The 27,338-nt window shown below is 41.3% G+C and overlaps 2 protein-coding genes and 1 pseudogene across 3 annotated transcripts in view; all 3 read right to left on the reverse strand.

The window, feature by feature from the left end:
• Window positions 1–23,951, reverse strand: part of LOC101710685 (multidrug and toxin extrusion protein 2-like) — a 66,739-nt gene extending 42,788 nt beyond the window's left edge. Inside the window, exons 1-8 of the mRNA XM_004868803.3 lie at window positions 23,630–23,951; window positions 23,413–23,514; window positions 17,602–17,670; window positions 16,189–16,337; window positions 15,393–15,435; window positions 14,655–14,699; window positions 11,539–11,636; window positions 9,628–9,725 (exon numbers count right to left, since the gene is read on the reverse strand). Coding sequence (XP_004868860.2) covers window positions 9,628–9,725; window positions 11,539–11,636; window positions 14,655–14,699; window positions 15,393–15,435; window positions 16,189–16,337; window positions 17,602–17,670; window positions 23,413–23,514; window positions 23,630–23,791 — 766 coding nt within the window. The 5' untranslated portion in view covers window positions 23,792–23,951. The remainder of the gene's footprint in view (window positions 1–9,627; window positions 9,726–11,538; window positions 11,637–14,654; window positions 14,700–15,392; window positions 15,436–16,188; window positions 16,338–17,601; window positions 17,671–23,412; window positions 23,515–23,629) is intronic.
• Window positions 12,033–13,275, reverse strand: LOC101699103 (PC4 and SFRS1-interacting protein-like; annotated as a pseudogene).
• Window positions 23,952–24,816: 865 nt separating the features above from the next.
• LOC101698224 (multidrug and toxin extrusion protein 1) overlaps window positions 24,817–27,338 on the reverse strand; it is a 47,660-nt gene continuing 45,138 nt past the window's right edge. For both annotated transcript variants that reach the window (XM_004868786.4, XM_004868788.4), the window contains one exon: window positions 24,817–26,150. In XM_004868786.4, coding sequence (XP_004868843.1) covers window positions 25,924–26,150 — 227 coding nt within the window. In that variant the 3' untranslated portion in view covers window positions 24,817–25,923. The remainder of the gene's footprint in view (window positions 26,151–27,338) is intronic.

A 27,338-nucleotide genomic window follows, 5' to 3' on the forward strand; every position in this document is an offset into this window, starting at 1 on the left:
ATCAAAGACCTCCTCTCTGAAAACTATAGCACTCTGAAAAGAGAGATTGAAGATGATATCAGAAAATGGAAAGACATTCCTTGCTCCTGGGGAGGAAGGATGATAGTGAAAATGGCCATACTTCCCAAACTGCTATATAGATTCAATGCAATCCCAGTTGAAATCCCAGCAGCATACTTCATGGACCTTGAGAAAACAATCCAAAAATTCATTTGGAACAAGAAGAGACCCAGAATAACAAAAGCAATTCTAGGTAACAGAGACATGGTAGGGGGTATTACAACCCCCAACTTGAAACTATACTACAAAGCTACTGTGATAAAAACAGCATGGTACTGGCAAAGAAATAAGACCTGAGGACGAGTGGAACAGATTAGAAGATGCAGAAACAACTCCAGACACACTCAGCCACCTCATCTTTGACATAGGAGCCAAGCACCCTCACTGGAGGAAAGATAGCCTCTTTAATAAATGGTGCTGGAAAAATTGGGTTTCAACTTGTCAAAGACTAATACTAGGCCTATATCTCTCACCATGCACTGAAATAAAATCAAAATGGATTAAAGATCTAAATATTAAAATAGAAACACTGAACCAGCTGGAACAGAGGTTAGCTAGAACTCTTTTTTTTTTTTTGGTACCGGGGCTCGAACTTGGGTCCTTGCGCCTGCGCAGCAGGCAGTGAAACCACTGAGCTAAATCCCCAGCCCAGGTAGAACTCTTGAAGACATTGGTGTAGGAAAAGATTTTATGAACAAAACCTCAGTTGCCCGTGAACTAGCACAAACAATCAACAAGTGGGATCCCTTCTTACTAAAAAGCTTCTCCACAGCAAGAGAAATCACCAGCAGTGTGAAGAGACAACCCACAATGTGGGAAAAAATTTTCACCTGCTCTTCCTCAGACAAAGGTCTACTATCTTGAATCTATAAAGAACTTAAAGGGCCGGGGATTTAGCTCAGTGGTTTTGTCGCCTGCTGCGCAAGTGCAAGGACCCAAGTTCGATCCCTGGTACCAAAAAAAAAAAAAAAAGAACTTAAAACAATCAGACCTCCCAAATTTAAAGACCCAATCCAAAACCGGGCATCTGAAATGAACAGACATTTCTCACACAAAGAAGTAGAAATGGCAAATAAACATATGAAAAAATGTTCAACATCACTGGTCATTTGAGAGATGCAAATGAAAACAATGCTGAGATTCCACCTCACCCCAGAAAGAATGGCTGCTATCAAGAAATCAACAAATAACAATTGCTGGCAGGGCTGTGGGGAAAGAGAGATACTGCTCCACTGCTGGTGGGAGTGTAGACTGGTGCAACCACTGTGGAAATCAGTATGGAGATACCTCAAAGAACCAGGACTGGAAGTCCCATTTGACCCAGCTATTCCCCTGCTGGGTATCTTCCCCAAAGAATTAAAAGAATCATACCACAGTGATATATGTGCACTCATGTTCACAGCAGCACAGTTTGTAATAGCTGAAACTTGGAAGCAGCCCAATTGCCCATCAACTGGAGACTGGCTAAAGAAAATGTGGTTTTTTAATAAAATGGAGTATTACTCAGCCATAAAAAATGAGAAATTAGAGACATTTATAGCTAAGTGGATGCACATTGAGGTGATACTCTTAAGTGAAATAAGTAGGACACAGATGTGTAAAAACCACATAGTTTCTCTAGTATGAGAAACTGAAAGTGTAAATAAGGACTAAAAGGTATAATAGATAATGTGAAATAGGAAGAAAAGAGGCAAAGGGGAAGGGGTAGGGAAAGGAAAGAAGGGAATGGAATTAATATGAGAAAATGAAAAAATGGAAACAAAGTCTTTGTAAAGGGATAGTCAGGAGGGATAGAGGGGTTGAAGGGAGGGCAGGGGAAGGGGGAAAAAATAAGAACCAAGAGAGACTATGTAAAGGTGGAAATTTCCAATGATGAATGTCATTGTATTGTATACCTAAAATGTACCAATAAAAGGATATACAGTTTTTTTTTAAAAACTGTGATCTAACAAAAGGAAATACATAAAAGCCTTTTATGTGTAGATGTGGTGGCTCGGCAGAGGGATGCTGGAACATTCTCTAACCTTTGACTTACTTATGCTTGCTGCTAAAAGTGAGAGGGGGGTGAGTAAAAGGGGGCTGGGGATACAGTTCACTTGTAAAACACTTGCTTAACAGTTTTCCTAGCATGCGTGAGGCTCTATTCCCAGCACCAGTAAAACAAACAAACAACAAAAAAATACAAAGAAAACAAATGAAAGAAGGCTGATTATAAGAAAAATCCAAGGTTTAGTGACTCATAGTTGTTCCTATTTTATCACTTTTACAGAATAATTTTGCTTTAAGCTGTACCTATATGAAAGTTTTCTTATTGTAGGCAAACTCTAATCTCAAGTTTGTACCATTTGTACAAATATACTGGGACCCAATTGTATTAAAAATGAGTACCCCTGAACAGGTGTGATGGTGCACACCTCCAGCACTCTGGAGGCTGAAGCAAGAGGAAGAGGTCATCATGAGTTCAAGGCCAACCTAGGCTCTATAGGGAGTTCAAGGCCACCCTGGACTACATAGCAAGACCTTGTCTCAAAAAAAAAATTAGCATTCCACTACTTCAGAGTATAGTAGATTTCCCCTTATCTGCAGGGAATATATCTGGAGACCCTAAGTGGGTGCCTGAAATTGCAGACAGTACTAAATAATACATTATGCTTTTCCCGATACATACCTATCAGAAAGTTTAATTCATAAGTGAGGCACAGTAAGAGATTAATAACAATAATAACTAATAATGTAATATAGTTATAATGATATACTATTAATAGGATTATACTTTTAATAGGATTATATGGCATAATCCTATTACATACTATAATAAAAGTTATGTGAATACTGCCAGTTGTTCTCCCAAAATACCTTATTGTTAATACCCTTCTTGCTGATTGCAAATAACTGAAACCACAAAAGCAAAACTGCAGGTAAGGGGGGATTACTATATAATGCTTAACTGAGAAGTGTTACTTCCACTAGTAAAATAATAAATAACTTCTTCAGGGAACTTCTTTCTCATACTGGAGCAAGCATGAAATCTGACAAGATAAATGAGAATCTAGGGAGTGAATACAAGGGAATTTAAGGGCTATAGCTGTTAATATTTTCTGAATGCTTACTATTTGTCTACCAAAACCCACTTCCCATCATATTTTAGAGGCCACTTGCATCTTTCTTGCAGCTTGGGGTGGCCATGTGGCTAAATGTTGACCAAAGGGATGAAATCAGAATTGGTATAGGCAATGTTCGAGAAATATTCTTAAAGAAAGTGTGTGAGTGTCTTGTTCTTTCCTCCTTTCTCCTCCCTCCTAACTGAAATGTTGGTGCCACTTTGGTCCACAAAATGACTTTGGAAATAGAACTATAGATGTGGAAAAACAAGATAGAGTGAACCTTGGGACCAGGATCTCAATTAACCTATTTAGTGCCCCTCATAGTTGGGCACAACTCCATGATACCTTCATTAGAGGTAAAGGATGCTGCAGCTCCATGCAGAATGCAGGGCATGGCAGGGGAGAATGGGCTGGGCCCTTGCCCCAACTCAGGTTGAGCATCTTTGTGAGTTCAACCTAGGACCCTGATATTGTGGAGAGACAAAAGTCCTGGACAACCATATCTGGATTTCTTGTAGGTGAGATAAAAATAAATGCCAATCTTCCTTAAGAAATTTTTGTTTGCCTTTTTCTGATATCCTCAGCTGACTACTGCAATTCTAGAATAAACTGTATTTGTAATGTTTAATCTCTCTCTCTCTCTCTCTCTCTCTCTCTCTCTCTGTCTCTCTCTGTCTCTCCTAAGGATAAAACCCAGGACCTTTTGCACTGACTATATCCCCAGCCCTTTGAAAATTATATTTTATTTTATTTTGGGGGTCAGGGTCTTGCTACATCACCAAGTTGCCCGGGCTGGGCTTGAACTTGTGATTTTCCTGCCTTAATTTCCCACAGCACTGGAATTATGGGCATGTGTCATCACATCTGTCTTTTAATGTTAAATTTCTATTTTTTTAAGACAGTGTCTTGTTCTGTAGTTCAGGCTGGCCTTGAACTCACTATTTAGCCCAGGCTGGCCCCAAACTCCTGGCAATCCTCCTGTCTCACCCTCCCGAGTGCTGGGATTACAGGCATGCACCACCATACCCAGCTTTAATTTCTTTTTTAAAATGGCATGTAAAAAGAAAATATTAGCTAAGCACAGTGGTACAGGCCTGTAATCCTATCACTCTGGAGGCTAAGACAGGAGAATTGCAAGTTCAAGTCCCTCCTGGGTAACTTGGTGAGACCCTGTCACAAAATAAAAAATAAAAAAGGGATGAGGATGTAGCTCAGTGCAAAGGCCCTGGGTTCAATCCCCAGTACCACAAAAAATAACATAATATGGTATAAAATAAAATGTGACAATCTATTTAACTGATATTATAAATTAGAGTATTTGTTATATTATTCTTTAAACTTTTCTAGGATTTCTTTGTGGTACTGGGGATAGAGCTCAGGGCTCTGTGCATGCCACTTACATAACTTTCAATGCTGAGTAATTTGTGACTTTGATGGTATATCTTTGGGGCTAAAGCTACAAGATACAGAATAAAATCAGATGTCACTTAAATTTTTTCCTACCTGAACAGATACTTCTCATAAGAAGACGTACAAATGAGCTAGAGATGTGGCTCAATGGTAAAACACTTGCCTAGAATATATGAGGCTCTGGGTTTGATCCTGAGCACCACAAGAAAAGAAAAAAACACCTTGGAAAACATACAAATGGCCAACAACTTCATGAAAAAGTACTGAACATCAATAATCATGTAAATTAAAACTATAATATAATACTTCATACCTGTTAAAATCACTTTTATGTAAAAAGATAAAAGACAACTCAATTGAGCAATAAAGGTGAAGGAACCAATAAAAGATTTACATAAGGGCACAGAGTGTCCACGAAGGAAAATATCCTTAGAGTCAAACAGGGAGCTGAAGAAATGAAAACAGAGATGAAACTGATACAAGTAAGACTATCATCAAGTTTAGAAAATTCTAATATAGAAATGATGGTGTGAAAAGCACTTAAGGCTCTAAAATAAAGGTTAAAAGACAAAAGTATAGCTACAGTAATTTGTTAATGAACATTACAATATAAAATAAAGAAAATGTGACATAAAAGCATAAAATGAGGAGTAGTAAAAATGTAGAGATTTAGTATGCAACTAAAGTTAGTTATCAGTTTAAAACAGGCTTTTATAACTATTTTAGCCTCACGATAACAAAGCACAAACCTGTAGTAAATAAACAAAAGATAGAGAGAAAGGAAAGTAGGTCAGTACAGAAAATCATCAAAGCACAAAAGAAGACAGAAAAAAGAAAACAAGGAACAGGTTTATAGAAGCCAGAAAATAATTAACAAAATGGCAATCACAAGTCCTTGCCTATCAATAATTATTTTGAATGTAAATGCATTAAATTCTCTAAACAAAAGACATTGAGTGGCCACGTTCTTTGACCCAACTATATATTGCCCACAAGAAACTCACTTCACCGTCATGGATACCCATAGATTGAAACTTACAGGCTTTTATATGTGGTACCTCATAGGCAATAAGCTACATCAAGATAAAGTCATTGGCTGCCAAAAACTCATTGAAGTGGATGAGGAAAACAAAGTTTGTGTCCTGTGAAAAGCATATGGCCACAGGTGTTGCTGCTGATGCTCTGGGTAAAGAAGGAAAGGGTTACGTGGGTTTAAATCAGTGGTAGGGATAACAAAAAAGGTTTCCCCATGAAGCAAGGTGCCTTGACCCATTATTCTGTGTGCTTGCTACTGAGTAAAGGGTATTCTTGTTACAGACTAAGGAAAACTGGAGAGAGAAAAAACAAATCTGTTTGAGATTGAGCTGGGGATGTCAATGTGAACATTCTTTACTTGGTTAAAAAAAATGAAAAAGATAAGGATATTCCTTGATTGATGGATACAATTGTGCCTGGTTACCTGTGGCCCAAAAGTATTAACAGAATACACAAAATTTGCAATCTCTCTTAAGAAGATGATCAGCCTCTTGTTATTCTGCATCCTGTAGCACAAATGCTGTCATATTGCTCTGACAAAACAATAAAATAAGAAAAATAAGGAAAGCTTGGTATGATGGTGTACATCTGTCATCCCAGCTACTCAGGAGGCTGACAGAGGAGGATCACAAATTCAAGGCCAGCCTGGGCACCTTAGGGAAACCCTATTTCAAAATAAAAAATAAAGAAGGCCTGGGGATCTAGCGCATTGTGAAGGCCCTAGATTCAATCTCCAGTACTGCAAAACATAAATAAATAAATAAATAAATAAATAAATAAATAAATAAATAAATAAATGTGGGTTGAGGATGTAGTTCTATGGTAGAAAGCTTGCCTAGCGTGCATGAGGACCACGGTTCAATCCTCAGTACTGCAAAATGAAAGAAAAATAAGGAAGAGGCAACAAAATATGCTAAACTTTGGGCCTACAGAATGAAGGAAACCTAAGAAAAATGCCAAGAACAGACTGCCAATGGATGCATGCTGTCGTATCTAAGAACTTCTACTTCTAAGTCTGAATCCAATAAATAAGAATTGTTAAGAGTAACAAATAAATAAGATCAGATCTCAGAAAAGAAACTTATAGAAAGAAAAAGATGTTTCAAGCAAATGGAAACCAAAAAAAAAAAAAGCAGAGATAGTTATACTTACATCATAAATTTAGGAAAAAAACTGTAAAAAGGAAAAAGACAGTCATATATAATGTAAAGGTGTCAGTTCATTAAGAAGCTATAAGAACTATAAGTAGATATGGATCCAACACTGGAGTACCTAAATATATAAACCAAGCATTAACAGATCTGAAGAGAGAAAGAGCTATACAAAAACAGTACATCACTTCAGCACCCTACTTTCAACAATGGTTAGGTCATCTAAACAGAAAATCGATAAGGAAGCAATAGACTTTACCAGAAAGACCTAATAGCTAAAGAACACATCATCCAACTGCAGAATACACATTCTTCTTAAGCACACACCTGGAATACTCTTCAGGATAAACCATTTGTTAGACCACAAAACAAGTCTTAACAAATTTAAGAAGATTAAAAGAAAACTACCTATTCTGACCACAACGGTAAGAAACTAGAGATCGATAACAGGGAAAAAAAACTAGAAAATTCACAGATTTGTATTAAATAGCACTAAACAATCAGTGGAGCAAGGAAGAAATTGAAAAGTAAATCAAAAAATACTTTCAAACAAAAAAATTAAAATACAACATACTAAAACATAACATGCTATAAAAGCAATGCTAAGACAGAAATTTATAGAAATTAATGTCTATGTAAAGACCTCAAATAAACACTGTAAACTTCATACCTCAAGGAATCAGAAAAACTATGCCCAAAGTTAGTAGAATGAAGAAAATAACAAAGATCAAAGCAGAAATTGATGGAACACACACACACACACACACACACACACGTTTTTTGAGGGGGTCTTCCATCTTTCCAGAGCCTCCTACCTTGATTTATCAGGGTAGCTATCTATCTCTTCCTTTTGCCTCCTTTCCAATAAAGTGTCCCATAAAATGTGTTCCTTTCCTTAAGCTTTGTTTAAAAAAAAACAAAATTAACAAACTTTAGCTAGACTAAGAAAAAAATAGACAACTCATAATCAGAAATTAAAGAAGCATTATATCTCATACCACTGAAATATAAAAAATCATGAGACTACTGTGAACAATTATTTGCAAACCAGTTGGATAACAGAATAAATGGATAAATTCCTAGAGATGTCCAACTTACCAAGATTAAGTCATGAAAAAACAGAAAATTTGAATATATTAAGAATGTGTTAGGAGATTGAGTTAATAACTGAAACATTAGTAAAATCTACAAAACATTTAAAGAGAAATTAGTACCAATTCTTTTCAACTTCTTCCAAAACACTGAAGTTGAATCAAAACATTGGTTCCAAATTCCATTTAATGAAATACACACAAACACACTATTAAAAAAATTTACAAGCCAATATCCCTGATGAACATAGATGCAAAAATCCTCAATCAAATACTAGCAATCCAAATTCAATAGCACATTAATAGGATAATACTCTACAATGAAGTAGGACTTATCTTGAGATGTAATAAATAAAAATGAGACACAACATTAGCAGAATGAAAGAAAAAAAACATATAGTCATCTCAGTGGATTTGATAAAGTTCAATATCCCAATGATTAAAAACTCTCAATGAATTAGATATAAAAAGAATGTTAAACCTTCACACAATAAAGGCCATAATTACAAGCCCACATGTACCATCACATACAATGAGAAACTGAAAGCTTTTCCTCTGAGATCTGCAACAAACTGAGTGTACCCACTCTTGTCACTTGCATTCAATACAGTTTGGGAAATAGCAGCCAGAGAAATTAGGTCAGAAAAACAAAAGGCAGCCAGATCAGAAAGGAAAAAGCAAAATTTTCTCTGTTACAGATGGTAGAAAACTCTAGACTCCAACAAAAAACTATTAGAACTAATAAACCAATTCAGCAAGTAAAGTTGCAGGACAACAACAACAAAAAACCTGTTAGAACTAACAAATGAATTCAGAAGAGTTGCAGATACAAAATCAACATACAAAACTCATTTATGTTTCTTTACAGAATGCCAAATTACTTGAAACAGAAATTAAGAAGAGAATCCAATTACAATAGCACCAAAAGAATAAGATACTTAAGAATAAATTTAATCAAAGAGGTGAAAGACCTTTCCAATAATATCTACAAAGCATTGATGAAAAGAAATTAAAGACAAAAATGGAAATATCCCGTGTTCATGGATCAGAAGACTCAATATCATCAAAATGTCCACATTGCCCTACATGATCTGCAGATTCAATGTAAAGCCTATCAAAATCCCAATGGCATTTTTCACAAAAAAATAGGAAAAAAAACAACCCAGAAATAACTGGTTTTGAAAATATGCAAAAGACCTGAATAGATATTTCTCAAAAGACAACATACAAATGGGCTAACAGATACATGAAAAATGCTCAGTATCACTAATTAGGAAGGAAATAAAAATCAAAACCACCTCACACCTGTTAGAATGGCTATTATCAGAAAAAGAGAAACAAAAATCTAATTTATTAAGCTTATCTATGCATGTTAAAATATCCAAGGGACTTTCAGTAAGTTATAAGTGGTACTATTGTTTCACAGAATACAATGTGCTTGCTTGATTTAATAAGACATTAATGATCTCATACAACAGGATAATTTTCAAGGAAAAACTAGGATTTTGAATTAGTAATCTGAATTCATGAAATATTAATTCTTAAAACCTATAGGTGCCAATAGTCTTCTATGAACAAAAAGCTGCTGTTGTGGACTTGAAAAAAAATCACACATTGATCCCATAACTTTTAGATTTTTAGTGATTTAAACTTTTCCTATAAATTTTATATTTACCAAAAGATAAAAACAAATAAAAAACCCTCCGGAAAAAGTTCAGAAACCAGAATTATATCTTCTTAAATTTCAAATAGCATAAGAAAGTAATGTCATCATACCTCCCCAGGTGTTGATGTGGATTTTCTTCCACCACACATAGAGGAAAAGAAGAGCAGACAGGAAGAACTGGGAGGTGGTATTGGCCCAGGCAGACCCTCTGAAGGGGAAAAAGTCATCATTATCTCTGAGCAAGTCCTTTCAAATATGAACTGACAGACAGTCCTGCAAGCTTTGGCCTGTGGTAGACTCAGTTATTACACGATTCTGAAGCTCCTTCATTGTTTTTTTAATATTTTTTTAAAGTGCACCCATTTATAGTAAACATTTAATTCCCACTGAGATTGAGTTTTGTAGAAGAAACCAGTGTTACTATTTACCAGTGGGAAAATAAAAGGACAGAAAAATTTATCAGCATTCCTTGTACTAACAGCCTTAAACCATTCAATAATTTCTCAGATATAGCTAATCAAAAGGAATATATCAACCAGCTACTGTGTTTAAAATACTGCCCTAGGTGCTACTAACTTTATTTTCCAGGATTATAACAAGTTTGTTTTCCATTGGAACTTAAGCTTGAGATATCTCCAATAGGTGGCATTTTATCACCACAAATAAAATATCCATGTTGCTACAGTGAGCCAGGAACTCCGCCTTCTCGTCTATTTTTCATTTCACTCTCCTTTCCAGTCTTCACATTTTATCATTTATTAATCCATTCCTATATTTTCTTTTCTCATCCCACCCCCAAACTTTCCTACTATAGTTCCTTGGGAAACTTCTATGAGAAGTCTCTGGAGTCACCTCATAGGGGAGCTGGATGCGTGTGCTGTCAGGTGCTGGTCCCCACTCTGGCCTGCTGACTCTAAATTCCCTGGCAATTACCTCATCCAGCTTTTTAACATAAAGAGGATTTTTAAATGGGCTTTCACTGATTGTAATTGTTTTTGTTGTTGCTTGTTTTTTGTTTGTTTTCACTGTGCTGGGGATTGAGCCCAGGGCCTTGGACTGCTAGGCAAGTGCTCTATGATGTGTTATGTTCTAATCCTCTGCTATCTTTTCATTGATGGCTTTTAACAATAAGAAATAACTTTTCCATCACTATCCAGTACCCACATTATTAACATGAGTGCACACACCCACCCATATACCCCTGAAACAAGTCTCATAAAAAATACCTCCATGATACTTGGTGCTCTACATATTTTCTATTCCATTTCACTTTCTCTTATTCGATTCTTAATATATTTCTTTTTTTTTTTTTTTTTTGGTACCAGGGATCGAACTTAATATATTTCATTTTTTAAAAGTGCTGGTCATGATCCACTAAACTTATTTTTGTTTGGAAAGGAACACATTACCCTGAAGCACCCTAAAAGTGCTGGGGCTCAGTCTGCACTGCAGGCATGACCACTCTAGCCACACATATAAGGCTGGCTCTGGGCCAAGCCACCAGAGTATCCTCAGTGGATCTGCAGGGCACTTCCCAAAGGAAGCCTACACTGATGGTGCTTGCTTGGTTTGTGGTACTCTCTTGTCCTCAAGCTTCACAAGATGGAATCTAGTTCACATTCTTACAATTCAGACACTGGAAGAGTACCTACAAGCATTTACCCACTTCTGCCTCTGCCTGTGTCACCCACTTCAGCCTTCATGGACCAAGCAGCTCCTTTCTCCCGGCTAACTCTGCTTCTACTCACAGCTATCATCTTACACATCACTTCCTCCATCACCATGTCTCTCCTCTCCACTTAACCTTCACCCATTTCCAACAGCCTGAGATAGCTGTTCCCACTGTGGGCTTCCATAACAACCAATTCTTACCTGTCTTTCAGGTAAGCAAACCAGCCTATGGTTGCCTGTTTACCTGTCCACATTCCCTCTGTGGATTGCTTCACCCCCTGCATCCTAGCCCTTAGGACTGGAGCCAGCACACACTCAAGTTTTTGTTGAATGAATGGGTCATGACTTACACTACTCCAAGGTCCAGGGCGTACAGCAAGAGGGCATTCATACCCACATTGACGACATTCGCTGCAATTCCAGTAATAACTTGGGGCATGATGATGCCCTAAATTCCAAAAAAAAATAGGAAAACAGCATTTTCAAAAGCTACTCAGCTAAGTTGTCAAGTGAACATTCAGAGTTAAATAGGTAACTTTTTTTTTAAATTTTGGTTACAGTTTCATTTTTTTCCTTAACAAGTCTACTGCTTAATCTCTCAGGATTAAAAAAACAAGATTCTAAAGAATTAAACAACAAAGGAATGTCAAAGGAAGGGCACAGCTGTGCCACTCTCCGGTATAATAGCTATTCCAATTAATACCTAGCTTCAAAACAAAACATTTTTATATTATCTAAATGAATAATGTACAATCACCATCTTCGTCTAGGCTTGTTATAACTTTCAAACACAAAGCTTCATTTTAAGCTTAGTAAAAAGTTTAACAGGAATGATGGCTGACCTTAGTGTGTAGTGTGTACCTCACAGTAAACTTTGTTAACAATCAGAACACAGTAACAATGTCATTAATAATGAAGTCCTCAATTTAGAATCTGGAACATTCTTCCATCAAGGGGGGAAGGGGAAATTCAGTCCAATGAGTCTGTCTCAAGATCTTTGTCTCTTGTTTGCTCCACTTGTATTCTATTTTCAGTAACTGGATTAGTGCTTTGAGCCCAAAATGAGATATATTTTTTATTACTGTAGATTACATGTTGTTTGGTGCTCAGTTTCCATTTGTTCCTCTTGTTTGCGTTTTCGGTCTGCAGCTTCCTTCTTATGCTGGCCTTTCAGCATATTCCTCCTATGAGCAGTCTGGAAGTTTCTTCCACCCTTTCTCTCCTTTTCACCTTCTTGGTCATCTCCCTCTTCTTCAGAATCAGGTTGATGTAACCCCTGTTTTAGCTACATTTTTCCTTTTTGATTCAACTTCTTTCTTGCCCTCTTTTTTGTCTGGCTCTTTCCTTGGTTTATCTTCTTCCTTCTGGCCCTCTTCATCCTTTTTAGGCTGCTTTTTAGGTTGTTTTTCCTCTTGCCCCTTTTTCTTACTTTTGTCTTCTTCACCAACCATGTCCCTCTCTGAAGGGCAAGGCTGTTTTACCATTTTGGGTCTGCCTCTTGGTTTCGGAATCTTGACTTCTGTAGCTGCAGGTCGTCCTCTCTTAGGACTCACTTTTAGATTAACAGATGTTTTTGCTGTTGTCACTACTCCTTCCTCCTAGGTTTCTACTTTTTCTGTTCTCTTTCTCCCTCTTCTGGCAGCTTTTGGAGGGGTTATATCAACTGCTTTAGTCATAACCTCACTGCTTGCTTTTTCTTCATGATCACGGTCTTCCTTTGAAGCACTAGTTTCTTTTTCTTCAACTTCAACATCAGATGATGGATTTGACTGTTTAGTCGATGCCTGTTGGCTTGAAAATTTCACCTTCTGATTGTTGTCTATCTCCCATAAGCCTTCATTAAAACCTTTTTGTTTATTTGGTTTACCATACTTTTCCTTATTTTCTGAGTAAGGAAATATATCCTTTGGTCCTAAAAAAGCTGCCTCATGAGTCCCCAAAAAGAAGATGGGCAGTTTGTTTGTGGGCGGCTTTACAGCCCCATCAGGAACTTCATCTACTCGGGCTGGCCAATGAGAGTAACCTTTCATCTTGGCGAAGATGAGGGCTCCAGGTTTGAAATCACGAGTCATGTTTCGGGGGCGAGGCTGGGGTCCCGAGCCCAGGAGTGGTGCGACGGCGCGCGGCGAGGGGATGCAAGGCGCGGAGGAGCTCGGCCACGAGCGAGAAGGATGCCTCGGGCTGGAGGCCCCGCGGCGGGGCGGAGGTCTCGGGGTGCCCCGACGCCCAGGGAAGGGACGCAGAGCAGAGTGAGAAGGGCTCCACGGGCAGGCTCCCTCACGCACTCGCCCTCCGCCCTGCAGCTCCCGGCCCGGCCGGCCCTTAGCCCAGGCCCCGCGGCCCTTCCCCGCTCAGGCAGCCAGGCCCGGGGCTAGGTAACTTTTTTTTTGAGATGCGGTCTTGCACTAACGTCACTCCTGGGCTCAAACAATCCTTCTACCTCAGCCTCCCCAGTAGCTGGGACCACAGGCCTGCACCACCATGCCCTGCTTATAGGTGACAATTACAGGCAGTCACACAAGCCAGGAGCAGAAACAACCAGATGTCCCTCCCCCACCTTGGTACAGCTTCTACACAATTCAACCAAAAATTTGTAAATGCTTCTGAAAGCCTTGGTAGGTCATAGTTTCCATAACAGTGGCAGAGAGGAAAGGGGGAATAATCATCTAAAGAGCAAGCAGGCCCTGGCATGACATGTAAAAGAAAGACCATGTGGGAGACAGTGCAGCCAAGCTGCTTCACTGCTCTCCAGGGCTGTGGTAAGTGTGAAGTCTCACGTGCAAAGCACCCAGCAATGCCTGCTTTGTAGCAGGTGGCACAAAATGTTTGCCCCTTTGTTTTATGGTGCCAGTCCTCATTTCTTTTGTTTACACTGCCCAGTCTAGTACTCAGATAAACATTTTCTTTATGTAACACCTCCCCCTCATTTAAACAGAGTTGCCTGATATAAAGGCAGAATGTATTTATTCGGGCTTCATGAGCAATGTTTTTGTGTTTAAAGGCTACCAAGATATTTAACTGGGATGGACAGCAAAGGGACAGTGAAGAGTGACTCAGCCTCTGACCTTGCTCACCCACCTCCTAGGTGCAGCCTTCTCCTTCTTTTCCCCTTCTGCCTCTGGTGTACTGAGGTCACAGTGCCCCATTACCACTTCCAGGAATGTGTCTGTAATAAATCCAGGCTCTTTCCCTCTAAATCAGAAGTACAGGCCCAGGTCCCAGGCTAGTTGCAAAACTGGCCACCAGCAATCCAGAAGTAAGGAGCTGAGAGATGATCAGGAGGAAGTACACAGACTGATGTGGGCATCCCTCCTGGGCTGGATGATATCCAACTACAAGGCCCTACATCTCCCAGACTAAGAACTCTGGTAGGAAAAATTATGAATTACTTTCATAGCAAATTTCTTTAAAATGTTTACTCTATATTTCTAGTATTATGGAGTAAAAATATAAAAGGAACCAATACCTGACTTTGTAAATATCTTGTCTGCAGCTGAAATAGGAATGCTGCCTATAAGATAAAACAGAAAGGCAAACATCAAGTTACTTCAGTTCTGATTTTGTGGTGGTGATGTTATTTTCGTGGTATTGTGGCTAGAACCCAGAGCCTCATACCTGCCAAACAAACACTCTCCAACTGAGCTGCATCTCCAGCCCCAGTTCTAATTTATATTTCCTCCTGATTATGTGATCTCAAATTTAGAAAACCAGACTCACCCTAAACGCTAGGACAATAACTATTTGAAATTTTTCACAGTAGTTAAAGATTTACTCACAGGCAAATTCTAAATGGCTGAAGCATAAGCCGCAGCCTTGACATACTAAATGGCTCCAAGGGCACCCAGGAAATGTTCTGATTAATTTGCTATCAAAAGTAACCATGGAATGGGCCAGGGATTTAGCTCAGTGGTTCTGCTGCCAGCTTTGCAAGCGCAAGGTCCCAAGTTGGATCCCTGGTACCAAAAAAAATGTAACCATGGAATAAGGAATCAGGGAGAAAACATTTTCTCTTCAATACTTGTATTTCCGTTGAACACCAGAGTGGTATATATTTTGAGAATCAGCAAGGTAGGGACAGCAGGTCCCAGAAATACTTGTTGAACTTTTTCATGAATGGCACTGTGATCAATGAATGACAAGTGGGCCAGGGCAACACAAACAAATGAGCTGCTTCATGTCAAACAACAACAGCCTTGACACTTACAGGAAGAGCAGGAATGAAAATCATCACATAAATCTGGGCTATCCTGTAATAAACAAAAAAAGTCTTTTATTAATATTAAAATGATTTCTGGTCATACTATCTTCAAATTGAGCCCACAGAATATTTTTTAAAATTAAAACTAAAAGTAATTTATATAGGAGAAACTGAATCACGACTCTAGTTTTCTCTAATATACATCAACACCACTTGAGGCCCATTCTATCTCCTTACTAACAGGAAGGCTAACAACATTTTTCAACTTGTTCTCAGCCTAAAACATAGAGTGAACACAGAAAAAGAAATAAAACTTGAGCACAATTTAGAAACCCTTTGAAAGCATCAGGAGTACCTTACAGTGAGCAAGAATCTACTAGAAAGGACCATGCATCCAAGGACAATACGTGAGGCCATGCTGGAATTGTAAGTTTTTAAAAAAGCATCTCTAAAAGTCATGTCTGTATTCTACTTCTGTCAGGGAAAGCATTCTATGTGTTTGCAGGACACCAAAATGGAGGGATGACGGAAAAGAAAGATGAGGCCAAGTGCACAGCACCTTTGTCCTGCTTCTTGTCACACTGAGTCAGGCAATCCCTGTAGCCATACCACTCAGGCCTATAGTCACAGCTTCCAAAGGGCTCAAGCCCAGGTTAACTGGCTGAAAATGTCAACACAGGTGCGCTGGGGGTGAACACAGTGCTTTGTGCAAGCAAGGAAAGGGCTCTACCACTGAGCCACACCCCAGCCCAGAGAGCTACTTACTCTTGACCTAAGATTCTGAAATGGAGACACTGCTGACCTGGAGACTTCAGGGTCTTGTTTTAAGAGCAGGAGGAGGCGCTCAGTGTTGACGAAGATGGCCCAGCAAGGGAAGCAACACAGCAACAGGATGAGAATTCCTCTCTGAAGTATGGTCCCCACGCGTTTCAGGTTCTTGCCTCCAAAGGACTTTGGAAACCAAACAGAAAGAATCCCACGGTGTAGGCTGAAACCTGGACCTTGAACTTCAGCAGACCCTGTGGCTCAGGTAGCCAATGTTCATAGCTGATGGTGCAGGGAAGCTGCAAAGCCAGCAGCAGCCAGCGAGCTAGTAGGCAGCTGTGGCAATCTACACATCCTGGGACATGTAGGTCCCTATTCTCCAGAATTGACACTGTTAACCTAGAGCGTACTGGAGCAGAGATGAGAACCTAGAATAGTGAGGATGAGAATGAAGCCTTGGGAACAGGGGGGCCCTGAGGCCAGGGATACTTGCAGAGGCAGAGGAAGAAAGATATTTACCATATGGGGTTGGCCATAATGGGTTAAGGACAGAGAGGTGTTTACCTGACAATGTCATCAAGAGGTGAGGAGGGGACCTGGAAGAGGATAGGCCTAGCAGATGAGCAGGAATGCAAAAGGCATTGATGGGGGCTGAGTTGAGAATGGGAGTGCAAAGAACACTTTCAAGAAACTTATGGAGGACTGAGGTGTGGCTCAATGGTAAAGCACTTGCCTAGCCTGCACAAGGCCCTGGGTTCCAACCCCGGCACCAAAGAAAAGAGGGACAGGGGAGATAAGACAGGGAGGAGCAAGACAAATGCAGCCCCTAAGCAAGTGGGACTCAGAGGACAGAACAAGCTGTTAAACAAAATGATGACAGTGATTGGGACTGATCTTTTATACTAGCCCCAGCAGACCAGATCAGACCAAAATGGAGGCCCTCCTGCTAAATGCCACATCATCAAACTCAAACTTTAAGAAGCAGATGGATCCCCAAACAGACCAGTTTATCCTAAGAACAGGAGATCCCAACTATCTGAGTCTGTGTAATAACAAAGTCCCCCTGCTTTAACCTACTTAGAAAAATAACCTAAATGAAACTGATGTTGACCAGTAATCTTCCAATTGCTTTGCTTTCTTGTTCCCACCTTACAAAATCCACCATTCTGCCATGGCTGGTGGAAATACTCACTCTTTTGTAGAATAGAGCTGGCCCATTCTTGAATTGCAAATAAAGACCAGTTAAATTTATAACTAAGTTTGCTATAATTTTGTCTTTTGATGTTGTAAAGCTAAAACAGCTATGCTTGCGGGTTTATAGTCACTAACAGCATTGGATTTAACACATAAAAGGAAGAAAAAACCCAATAGAGTGGGTAACTCCCTAGGCAACGCCGAGGGTAAAAGGTAATTGCCCATAAAAAATCTGTCTGGGCAAGGTGGTCCTTACCTGAGACATCAGCGTGTCACAGGCAGAGGCTAAGCCAGTTCCCACTGAAATCCCAGTAACATTCACAACCTGCAAGAAACAATAGGGGAGGTGTGGCATCCAGTGTCAATGTCAAACACCTCTTTACACCAAGGAACTTCTACAAGTCCATTTTTAAAGAGCAATTCACAGCTGTATACTTAAGCCTATGTATTTCAGATCAAATGGGTGTCCCCATCAATCCTTGTAGATTATTGAACAAAAACATACATTTTAACCAAAAGGTCATAACCACTTTGAGTCAACTGGGAAAACCTAAAACCTAGTTTTTCTTAATACTACACATTACAATTTCTGTATTTAAAAGTTCAAGAAGGGTGCTGTGGTATGTGCTTGTAGTCCCAGCTACTCAAGAAGTTGAGGAAGGAGAATGCCTTGAGCCCAGAAGTTCCAAGACAGCCTGGGCAGCATGGTGAGATTTTGTCTTAAAAAATTAAAGAAGGGTCAGGGATTTAGCTCAGTGGTTCTACCCCCAACCTCACAAGTGCAAGGTCCCAAGTTTGATTCCCTGTACCAAAAAGAATTAAAGAAATAGGGCTGGGGATTTAGCTCAGTGACACCACACCTGCCTCACAAGTGCAAGGTCCTGAGTTTGATCCCCAGTACCAAAAAAAAAAATTAAAGAAATAAAGGTAAATAAAAGTTGTGGTTAATGTTCAAAGGCCATGCCTCTGTTTGCTAGTAAGATGCACATTTAAAAATAACAATAGGGTTGGGGTGTAGCACCTTCTAATGTGCCAGGCAGTCTCCTAAGCCTTTCATGTACATAGCGTATGATCATTAATCCCATTTTTTGGATAACATGCATCACAAATGCTTACATTTTCCCAGGCTAGTCAGATGGCATGATGTGAAGTTGGGGAGTCTGGCTGCAGACCCCAGACTTTAGTCCTCTAGTGAGGAACAGGTCACTCTCTTGACTGGACCTTACCCAGTGCTCTGAGATCTAAGGGCACAGACAGAAGCCCACAGGTGAGAGCAAGGCCTATAGGTGCTATTGTGGAACAGAGAGGAAGAAGGAGAAATGTAGAGCCAGGGATCTGAAAATCCCTGTTTCCACCCTGGGACTCACACACAGCAGCCATGTCAATCCTAGGTGATAATGTCTCTACTTACTAAGACTACCCTGGCCCCACAGGTTGAATATAGATTGAGAGTAATCCCCAAAGGTGCAAAGCTGAACGTTTGTTTCGCAGTGTGTCAGAGTTGGGAGGTAACACTTCAAGAAGTGGAGCTTGAAGAAGGTGATTAATCACTGGGGGCACTACCCTTGGAAGAAATTAATGTAGTTCTTGAGGCATCCTGGTTAGATCTTGTGAATCCCTCTTGCTTCCTAACTCATCATGTGACTGCTCTCTTTCTCTTACAGATGCTCTGGCTATGGTGCATCTGCTATGCTATGCTATAGAAGCCAAGAAGGAGCTGGTGCCATGCTCTAGAACTTCTAGAACTATGAGCTAAACAAATCTCTTTTCTTTATAAAGTACATAGGCTTCAAATTTTTGTTTTAGCAACAGATAGTGGACTAAGACATCTGGTAACCAAAACACTAGTCCCCAGGAGCTAACAGGCCACATAGAGAATGCCTAATGGTTACCCCATGAGGCAAAGGCTGGATCTAAATGAGACCCAGAGGGCTCAGGGCACAATGAGGGCTGGACATGAAACACCCACGCCACACACTGAATTCATCCAGAGCACCTCAGCCTTCTAGGAAAGGAGAAAGGCGAAATGTGCCAATTTCTGAAAAGTTTTCCATTTTTCATTTTGTTTTGCTTTTGCTTTAGGGAGGGTGGTTTTGTTGTTGTTTTCTTTTTGTTGTGTTTTCATTTTTTGTAAACTAACTGACTTTGGTTGGCTTAGAATATTATTCCTGTACAGCTCACAGCTTAGCCCAAAAGCCACAGTCGTGGATCCCACTGCTTCAGTGGTCACAAGCTTTTATCTAACTGAACTGGTGTCATGTCTCTCCCTTACCATGGACAACTTATAAGAAAGGATAGGACAAAAATTGCTACTGTGTCTCCCATGGCAAGTTGTCCAAAAAACAGTCGTAGTGTTCACTGTATGAGAATCTGCAAGAGAAATTTCACTACCTCAGTACACGGAAAAATCATTTTTCCTCTAAATCCACAGTTTGGCAAAATCTGAGGTATAGTGAGAATCCCACAGAGCAGAGCTCAGAATAGAAGCGCAGCATCCTGCTGCTGATCTTGCCCCTGGCCCCAGCTACCTCCATCCCTGTTCCTTTGGCCCATTCCACCGACTATTTGTCCTTCCCTACTATACATATTTGTGTAAACCAGCTTAAGTTCTTTGTGGAATAAGGTGGATTATAAACAAATGTTCTTTTACTTAAGGAAAATAAACACATAAATTTCTTCATACTATAAAGAATTTTTCATAAGGTCAAGACATTTCAAAACTAACTTTCATAAATAAAGTTATCCTGCAGCTAAGTCTCTTGTCTTCCCAGCAGTTAGTTACAGTTTCACAACTGACTAAAAGAAAAGTGTTACCTCCTGCTTGCCAAGGGCTGGCAACAGAGCTCCCAATGCAGGACCTCATCTCAGATAGTCCTGTGTGGGGAACACACCATCCTTCCCATTCCCTGTTCAGGCTCTCTATTATAATCAGGATTGTATTCAGCCTAGGCCTGATATTTTTACACTGAAAACTAAGAAATCTTCTCTACCCTCTTATCATTAGATGATTTGGGGGATAAACAGAAAGAGAGAAGGAAATTGCCACAAACCATCTCTATAATCTTAATTTAATTTTCCTAAGATATATTTTTAAATAGTTTTAGTGAAATAAATGAAAGAATAGGAGTCATAGGACTTTATGCAAACATATAATCCTGAGGTTTTAAATCCTCACCACATTACAGAATGGAAAAGCATAAAGCAGTAGGGCTGAGGGATAGGACAAAAACAAACCAGAAGATGCCCAGTGAAAGCTGACTCAAAGGTCAGAACACCTGAGCAATGTGTCTCTCTGAAACAGTTAGGCCAGCTCTGTCTATGCCAGATCGGTGCCAGGAATTAAATTGAGCAAAAAATGAATATGAGCTTGCAAATCAGTGAGAAACCAGAGGCAGAGAAAATCAACACAACAGAGCCAGGGCCCAGACCCAGCAGTCACAGGGCTCAGGACACGGGGAAAGGGCTCTGGCCTTAGAGGGCAGGGTAGACTCCAGGCGAGGAGAGAGGTAGAGAGGATGAAGGCCACCCAGGATAGTGGAGTGGGAAACAGAAAAAAATGAGGGATTCTAAGGAATGTAGGGCAATAAGGGCCATGCTGACTGATAGAGATGGGAAGTATAAAAAATGAAAGAGGGGATCTGGGTGTGTAGCTCACAGGTAGAGTACATACGTGAGGCCCTGGGTTCCATCCCCAGCACTGCAAAAAATAAAAATTATACAAATAGAGGAGGCAAGTACATCAAGACTCCAGGGAATATTTTCAAACTCTCTGGGTTGGAGGAGTCCCTGCATTTTCTATCTGATTCATCCCAAAGTGGTCACCTGAGCTGGAAGCCCACGTCAAGGATGGAGATACCAATTTAGGACATACCAATAAACAGGGAACATTTGAAACAGAACGGGGAGGAGAAAGGAGAGAAAGTGAAGTGCAACTATCACAAAGACCACAGGAGAGCTGAGGAGGACCAGGCTGAAACATGATCCACAGGGTGACCAGGTGAGGGTGAATCCTCTGGTATCAACAAAGGGATGAGAGTCGGTCACTGCCAACTGCTGTCAAAGCAAGGTGAACAGAACAATGGGAGAGCAGGGGCTCGACTTTGGCAGGAGAAAAGGCGATGAAGACAGAATATGGTCTTTCCAGCAAAGAACATAGATAGAGAGAGATGACAGGGGTGGATGGGGATGTTTTTATTTAAAAAAAGAGACTGGTGGTGCACACCTGTAATCCCAGTGCTCTCGGAGGCTGAGGAAGGAGTATTACAAACTTGAACCCAGCCTGGGCAATTTAATGGCTTATCAAGACCCTGTCTCAAAATAAGAAATAAAAAAGGGCTGGGGACAGGGCTTTATACAGAGGCTTATACAGTGGGTTCATTCTCCAGTTTAAAACAAATAACTTCATAAGATATCATAATGGAGTGGAAATACATAAAGCAAAGGGGCTAGAAGGAAAAGGAAGATTCTAGAGCACAGTGGAAAGTGGATCATGAAGGGGAGGTGGCAAAAGCTCTGGGGGTGTATGGAACACGTGATGAGAGGTCAGCCGCTGCCTGTGTGGCCCAAGGTATAAGACAGAGGACCCGCTGGGGGCCACAGGAGTGAGAGAAGATGGATCCTGGCACTGTTGACATCATAAAGTCAAAGGCAGAAAGAGTGGGCATGGGGACTTAAAGAGCTCTAGGCACAAAAGGTGGGAAAGAGACTGGAAAAGTAAAGCTGAAAATGTTCACTGTGGGTCTGCACTGAGGGATGAAAATGGGCAGGGTGAGGGGCTTGGAGTGGATTTGTAAGTCCAGGAAGTCAGGGAGACAGAGGGAGGGAGGTTGAGTCATAAGAGCCTGGAGGAAGAGGGAGTCTCAGGCTGAGGTCACTGACTGGCCAGGAGCTGTCATCCACATGGAAAGCACAGGGCGAGGGACCTAGATGGGCACCCAGAAATGAGTACTGGGCTAGGGGTTCCGGCTGGGAGGCAGGGATGGGAAGATGGTAGACCTCAGTCTCAGCCTCATACTATTACCCATTCACATATGCTCACACCCTAAGCGTGACCAGGGCAATGTGGGCCAGGGCTCCACTGCCAGGCACCACGCAGGGGGCACACACACCTTTGCAGCAGGAGACACTGGACCGTCCATGTTTTAAAGCCTCTCTTCCTTCTTAACCTTCTATAAGCCCAATCTGAATTTTCAAAGAAAAAAGAAATGTCCCATACTAACTCATTCACCAAAAACAGTAACAAGCTCATAAATAAAAAGTGATATACTACAAACCCTGTCTTCTCTAACGTGAGGCTAAATGTGAAACTTCTGTGGGGCCTCCACAGTCTCAGGATGCACCCCTATGGGGACAGAGAGACATTTTCTGAAAATGAGAAAAAACACCTGCTGTTAGCAGGTGGAGTCTTTTTTTGCCTTCTTTGGAAGCCTGGATTTCATGCAAGAGAAGCAGCTTTCCACTGCCTCACTAAGACCCAGAGAAATACTTCAAAGAAGGTGTAATTTCAACCCACCCCCAAAAACCAGACTTTACAAGCATGAAACAAGACTTTAATGAATGGTGTGAATCAACTAATGGTTTCCTTGGTTTAATTTGATAATAGAAAAAAAAGCAACGTGTTTTTAGTTTTGGTTGATATGTACAACACAATAACACTCCTCACAAGACCTGGTGCCTCTGTAGATCGAAACACTTTAAGTACTTGACAATATCTCCTTTCAACCCTAAAGATCTGGTAAATCTGTAGGTCAGGCCCACTCTGTAAAGGATGACACATAAGACATGACACAATTCACATTCTGAGGCTTGGGACTTGGGGAGTAGCTCAGTGGTTGCACTTCCCTAGCATGGGCAATACCCTGGGTTCAGCCCCAGCACCACAAAAATAAAAATAAACAACTGAATTTCTGAGGCTTTGCCATCTCATCAGCTCAAATAAAAAGGTAAAATTTAAGGTAAGTGCGGTGGGGCAAGCCTGTAATTCCAACACTCGGGAGGCTGAGGCACGAGGATCAGCCTGTGCGATTTAGCAAGATCTTGTCTCAGAAAAACAAAACAAAACACCTACCGAGGTGGCAAGTGTGACAGCATCCAGCTCGACTTTGCCCAGATGTCCGCAGAATATGGAACTGACGACGCTAATGAGAAAGATCATCAACTGTGCCAGGAACTGCGAGGGGACAGAAGGAAGGCAGTTCCCACTGGCACAGTGCCCAGAGGACAGAGTACCAGGAACACGCGGGGGGCGCCTGGAGCAGCCCGTGCCCTGGGGTCGGCCCACTCACCACCGGGCCCGCGAGTTTGGCAAGCGCGGCCGCCTCCCGCTTCACGTCAGGGGGCAGCGCGCTCCTCAGGCCGCCGTGCCACCCGAGGGCGCCAGGCAGCTCGGGGGGCTGGTCCGCGGCGGGCATGGGGGGCTCGGCGTCGACGGGCGTTGGGGGCTCCATGCCGGGGCCGGGAGGGGGCTCCACTGGTCGCGGATGGGAGCGCAGGAGGCCGAGGCAGAGACCGCTCCACTTCGGGGAGGCGGGCGGGCTGCACGGGGACCAGGCCGCCCCTACCTATCCACTCTCTGCCGCCACCGCCAGCAGAACGGGGGATGGGGGTGGGTGGGGGGTGTTGGGAGGGGCCTACGATGGGGAGGGGAACCCCAGTGAGAGGCCACTCGGGTTTCTATGAAGACATTGCAGGTTGCAAAAGCAGTAGGTTCAGAGGGTGGGCAGAGCCCCACTCCCCGGCCTCGCCACCTGCGCTGTTTGAGGCTGGAGGAACCTCGCACACCTGCGGCCCAGGCGGAGGGTAGGGAGTGTGAGAAACTTCTAGGCTGCTGGGAGGTAGGGACAACAAAGACAGAGCTTCCTAACAGAGTTGGGGAGGAGGCATCCCTGGGGCTGCCTTCTGCCCCCAGCCCCATCTGGAGGCCACAATCAGTACAAAATTTTTTCTGGGTGCCTGGAAAATGAGGTTCAATTTAAGAAAGCCCTAAGGCTGGAGATGCCTTGTGATGGCCCCAATCACAATCAGCGTTGGAGGACAGGAGTGTAGCTCAGAGGTAGAGTCTGTGTCAAGCCCCTGGTTCCATCCCCAGCAGTGCGGGGGGTTGAGGCGTGCGGGGTGGGGGGAGTTGGGTGCTTTTTTATTCACTGTAATAACTTTTCTGACTTTGTTCATTATCTGTTCTTTCAGGGCCAAGGTCTTGCCTAGACATGTATCCACTGTAGCACTGAGTGTGCTACTCAGTGAGGTTTTCTGATTAGCCATGTGCATTTAACTCTACAAAGACTGAAAGAAGTAGCATTACTAAGACCTTTGTGAAAACTGTCCACCACCTCCAGGCACTGTAACTTTCCTTTGGATTTTCAAGCTCCAAATATTTTGCCTATGGACCAACAGTGCCTGAGACCTGGATGCCAACTAAAGATTAACAAATGCCATTCGCCCGCTGAATAATAATCTATGACACAAGGAAAGATATATTGTAAAATACATTTTTTAAAATCACACAGTAAGAATCTTTAAGCACTTTATGAATTTGTGTCTTCGAAAACAGTAAGCATAAGAAATATGAAAGCCATAGATAAATGCAGTCAATACACAATAATCATTGGTTGAGACCATGGTGGATGAATTATTACTCCAGCATCACCTTTCACACATTGTCTTGGGCCAAAATATAATGTTTATCTTCGTTCCTTTTCTTCATTAGAAAAATATTTGTATTTTCAGTTCTTAAAAGTCCACAGGTGCAGCTGAATTACATTAGCTGAAAATGAATTTCCATTGCTGGGCCTACAAATTATTTATCTCTGAGCTCAAAAATACATGTGCCCCCCAATTTAAGATGGTCTGAATTTCAATTGCTCAACATAGTCAGTAGAAACTGTACTTTGAATTTGAAGCATTTCCCAGGGTAGCGTCTCTCAGGATGCTAGACAAAAAGCCACGGCTCCAAGTCAGCTCATCAGTCACAACAGCAGCAGATTCTCTGTGGTGCAGCTGCAGCTAAGCTAGGGTGTTTCATAGGTAAGGTACATTAAATGCATTGTCAGTATTTCCTTTTGTTTTTTTGGTGGTGCTACTGGGGATTGAACCCAAGGCCTCCAGCTCAACTACACCTCCAGCCTTAGGATATTTTCACCTTCTGATGGGCCTCTCAGGAGGCAACCCTATCTGTATCACTTGACCTACAAATAAACATTTAAAATGGTCTGTTGTAGTCATGAAAGGGTTTCAGAACAAATGCAAAAGGGGAGAGTCAATTAAGAAGGGAATTCTATGCTAACTCTGGAAAAGCACTAGCAGTTAGGAAGTAATCCCCTGTAGTTTAATCATTTGCTTTTAGAAACCACAAATTGCTTACAGAGGGAGCAGGGTAAAGAAGTTAGGCATGCCTTCTGATGGAACAGACTTGAACCTCCAAGTACTCTTCCAATGAGGGAAGGAAGAGGGAACTTCATATAAGGAGGGGGAGGAGTTAAATTGCTCACTGAAATTGGCACCCTATTCTTTCAAGAATGAGGAATTGTCCCTAAAAGTCCATTCTTTGGGTCTGGACAAGTGAATGCATTTCTCACACACATCACTGAATTCTGACATATATTCTCACTAAAATCCCTATGAGCAAGACTAAAAGGACCCCAAGGAGCAGGAGCCCTCGCCGTAGCACCAACTGTTTTCCAGACAATTTGCCATTGTCTTTTGTATGGGCAGGCAAAGGTTGTTCTTGGTGTATCTGTTGTTCCGAGTGAGTCTCCTCTTTTTTTTCAATATCTCTCATTAAAATCTCTTCATGGTTTTCAGGACTCACTGTGGGGGGAAAAAGGAACTTAGTTAGCAGTTTGAAAGAAATTTCTTTTCACCTGTATAAAAGACGATGTACATAATGTACTACTTGCTAGGAAAAAATTGGGAAATAATTGCTACAATGAATAAATTTTAAAAATTTTGTTAGACAAGAACTTTTAGAACTCCTATACTTTTTTTGAGGGTGGAGCTACTGCCCCTTTAAATGACTGTTATTCCTTCAATGTTTTTCTTTGTTTCAGATATTGTGCTCCAGAGAAAACCACAAGGAACCACTCTTTGCTCATTACAGTGCTCAATTCTCCACCCAAGAGACATTGCCATCATTTTTTAACATGAGCAGCATGAGCTTACACTGAGCATGCTCAGGAGTTTGCCTACCTTAATGTGTCACAAGAGTCTCTCTATGATGAATATGCATAAAATTTCTCCAATGCAAGCCCCTTGCTTCCTTTCTTCAGAGAGACACTGCTTTGGGAGTTATCCTTAGATTTCTCCTTACTTGTTCAAATATTAAACCTTTCTGCAGTCTTTGTCTCCTGGTTGTGCTTATTGGCTTAGCACTCACCAGGGGCAAGCCCACTGGGTTCCATTACAATTATCTCAGAGTGCCTCTTCATTCCTTCACAAACCACTGTTATCGGCCTGGGTATTCTGGGTGAAACAGGTGACACCATACAAAACCAGCTCATTGAATTTAAAGAGTGAAATCAAGGACAAAAAGGAAGCAGTTAAAGGGGAAGTGTTTATTGGAAGAAAGAAAGCTCCTGGGGAGTAGTTTCAGAAGGGGCCTGAAAGTGGGTTTGCTCAGTGGGCTCTTTGTCCAGAATCTTTTATGGATGAGCAGAACAGGGGAATCTGCCCAGTGCCCAGCAGGTGGTGTGTCAGTCTGTCTGTGGGCCCAAAACAACCAATTAAGACTCAGGTTTTTAAATGTAAATTTCAAAGAAAAAGTAGCTGCTCAGTGTTCCCAAATTCCTTGAAACCAGCTGTCAGCCCGAAGTAGGGAGAGACTGCCACCTTGGTTCGTTCTGCCTAAAAAGTTTCTTTCCTGGGAGTCATAGTTCTTAACTGCCATCCTTATCTTTACTCTTTATCATTTTTCCTAGGTTTGCTTTTACATTTCTAAGCTTAACTATCTGTATGGCTTGAATTAGCTCTTAAGTCAGTGTAGGTGTAAGTGCTATTTTC

Source organism: Heterocephalus glaber, unplaced genomic scaffold (assembly GCF_053883595.1).
Source record: "Heterocephalus glaber isolate CG9 unplaced genomic scaffold, H.glaber_assembly_v1.0 deba00001813, whole genome shotgun sequence".
Taxonomy (NCBI): Eukaryota; Metazoa; Chordata; class Mammalia; order Rodentia; family Bathyergidae; genus Heterocephalus; species Heterocephalus glaber.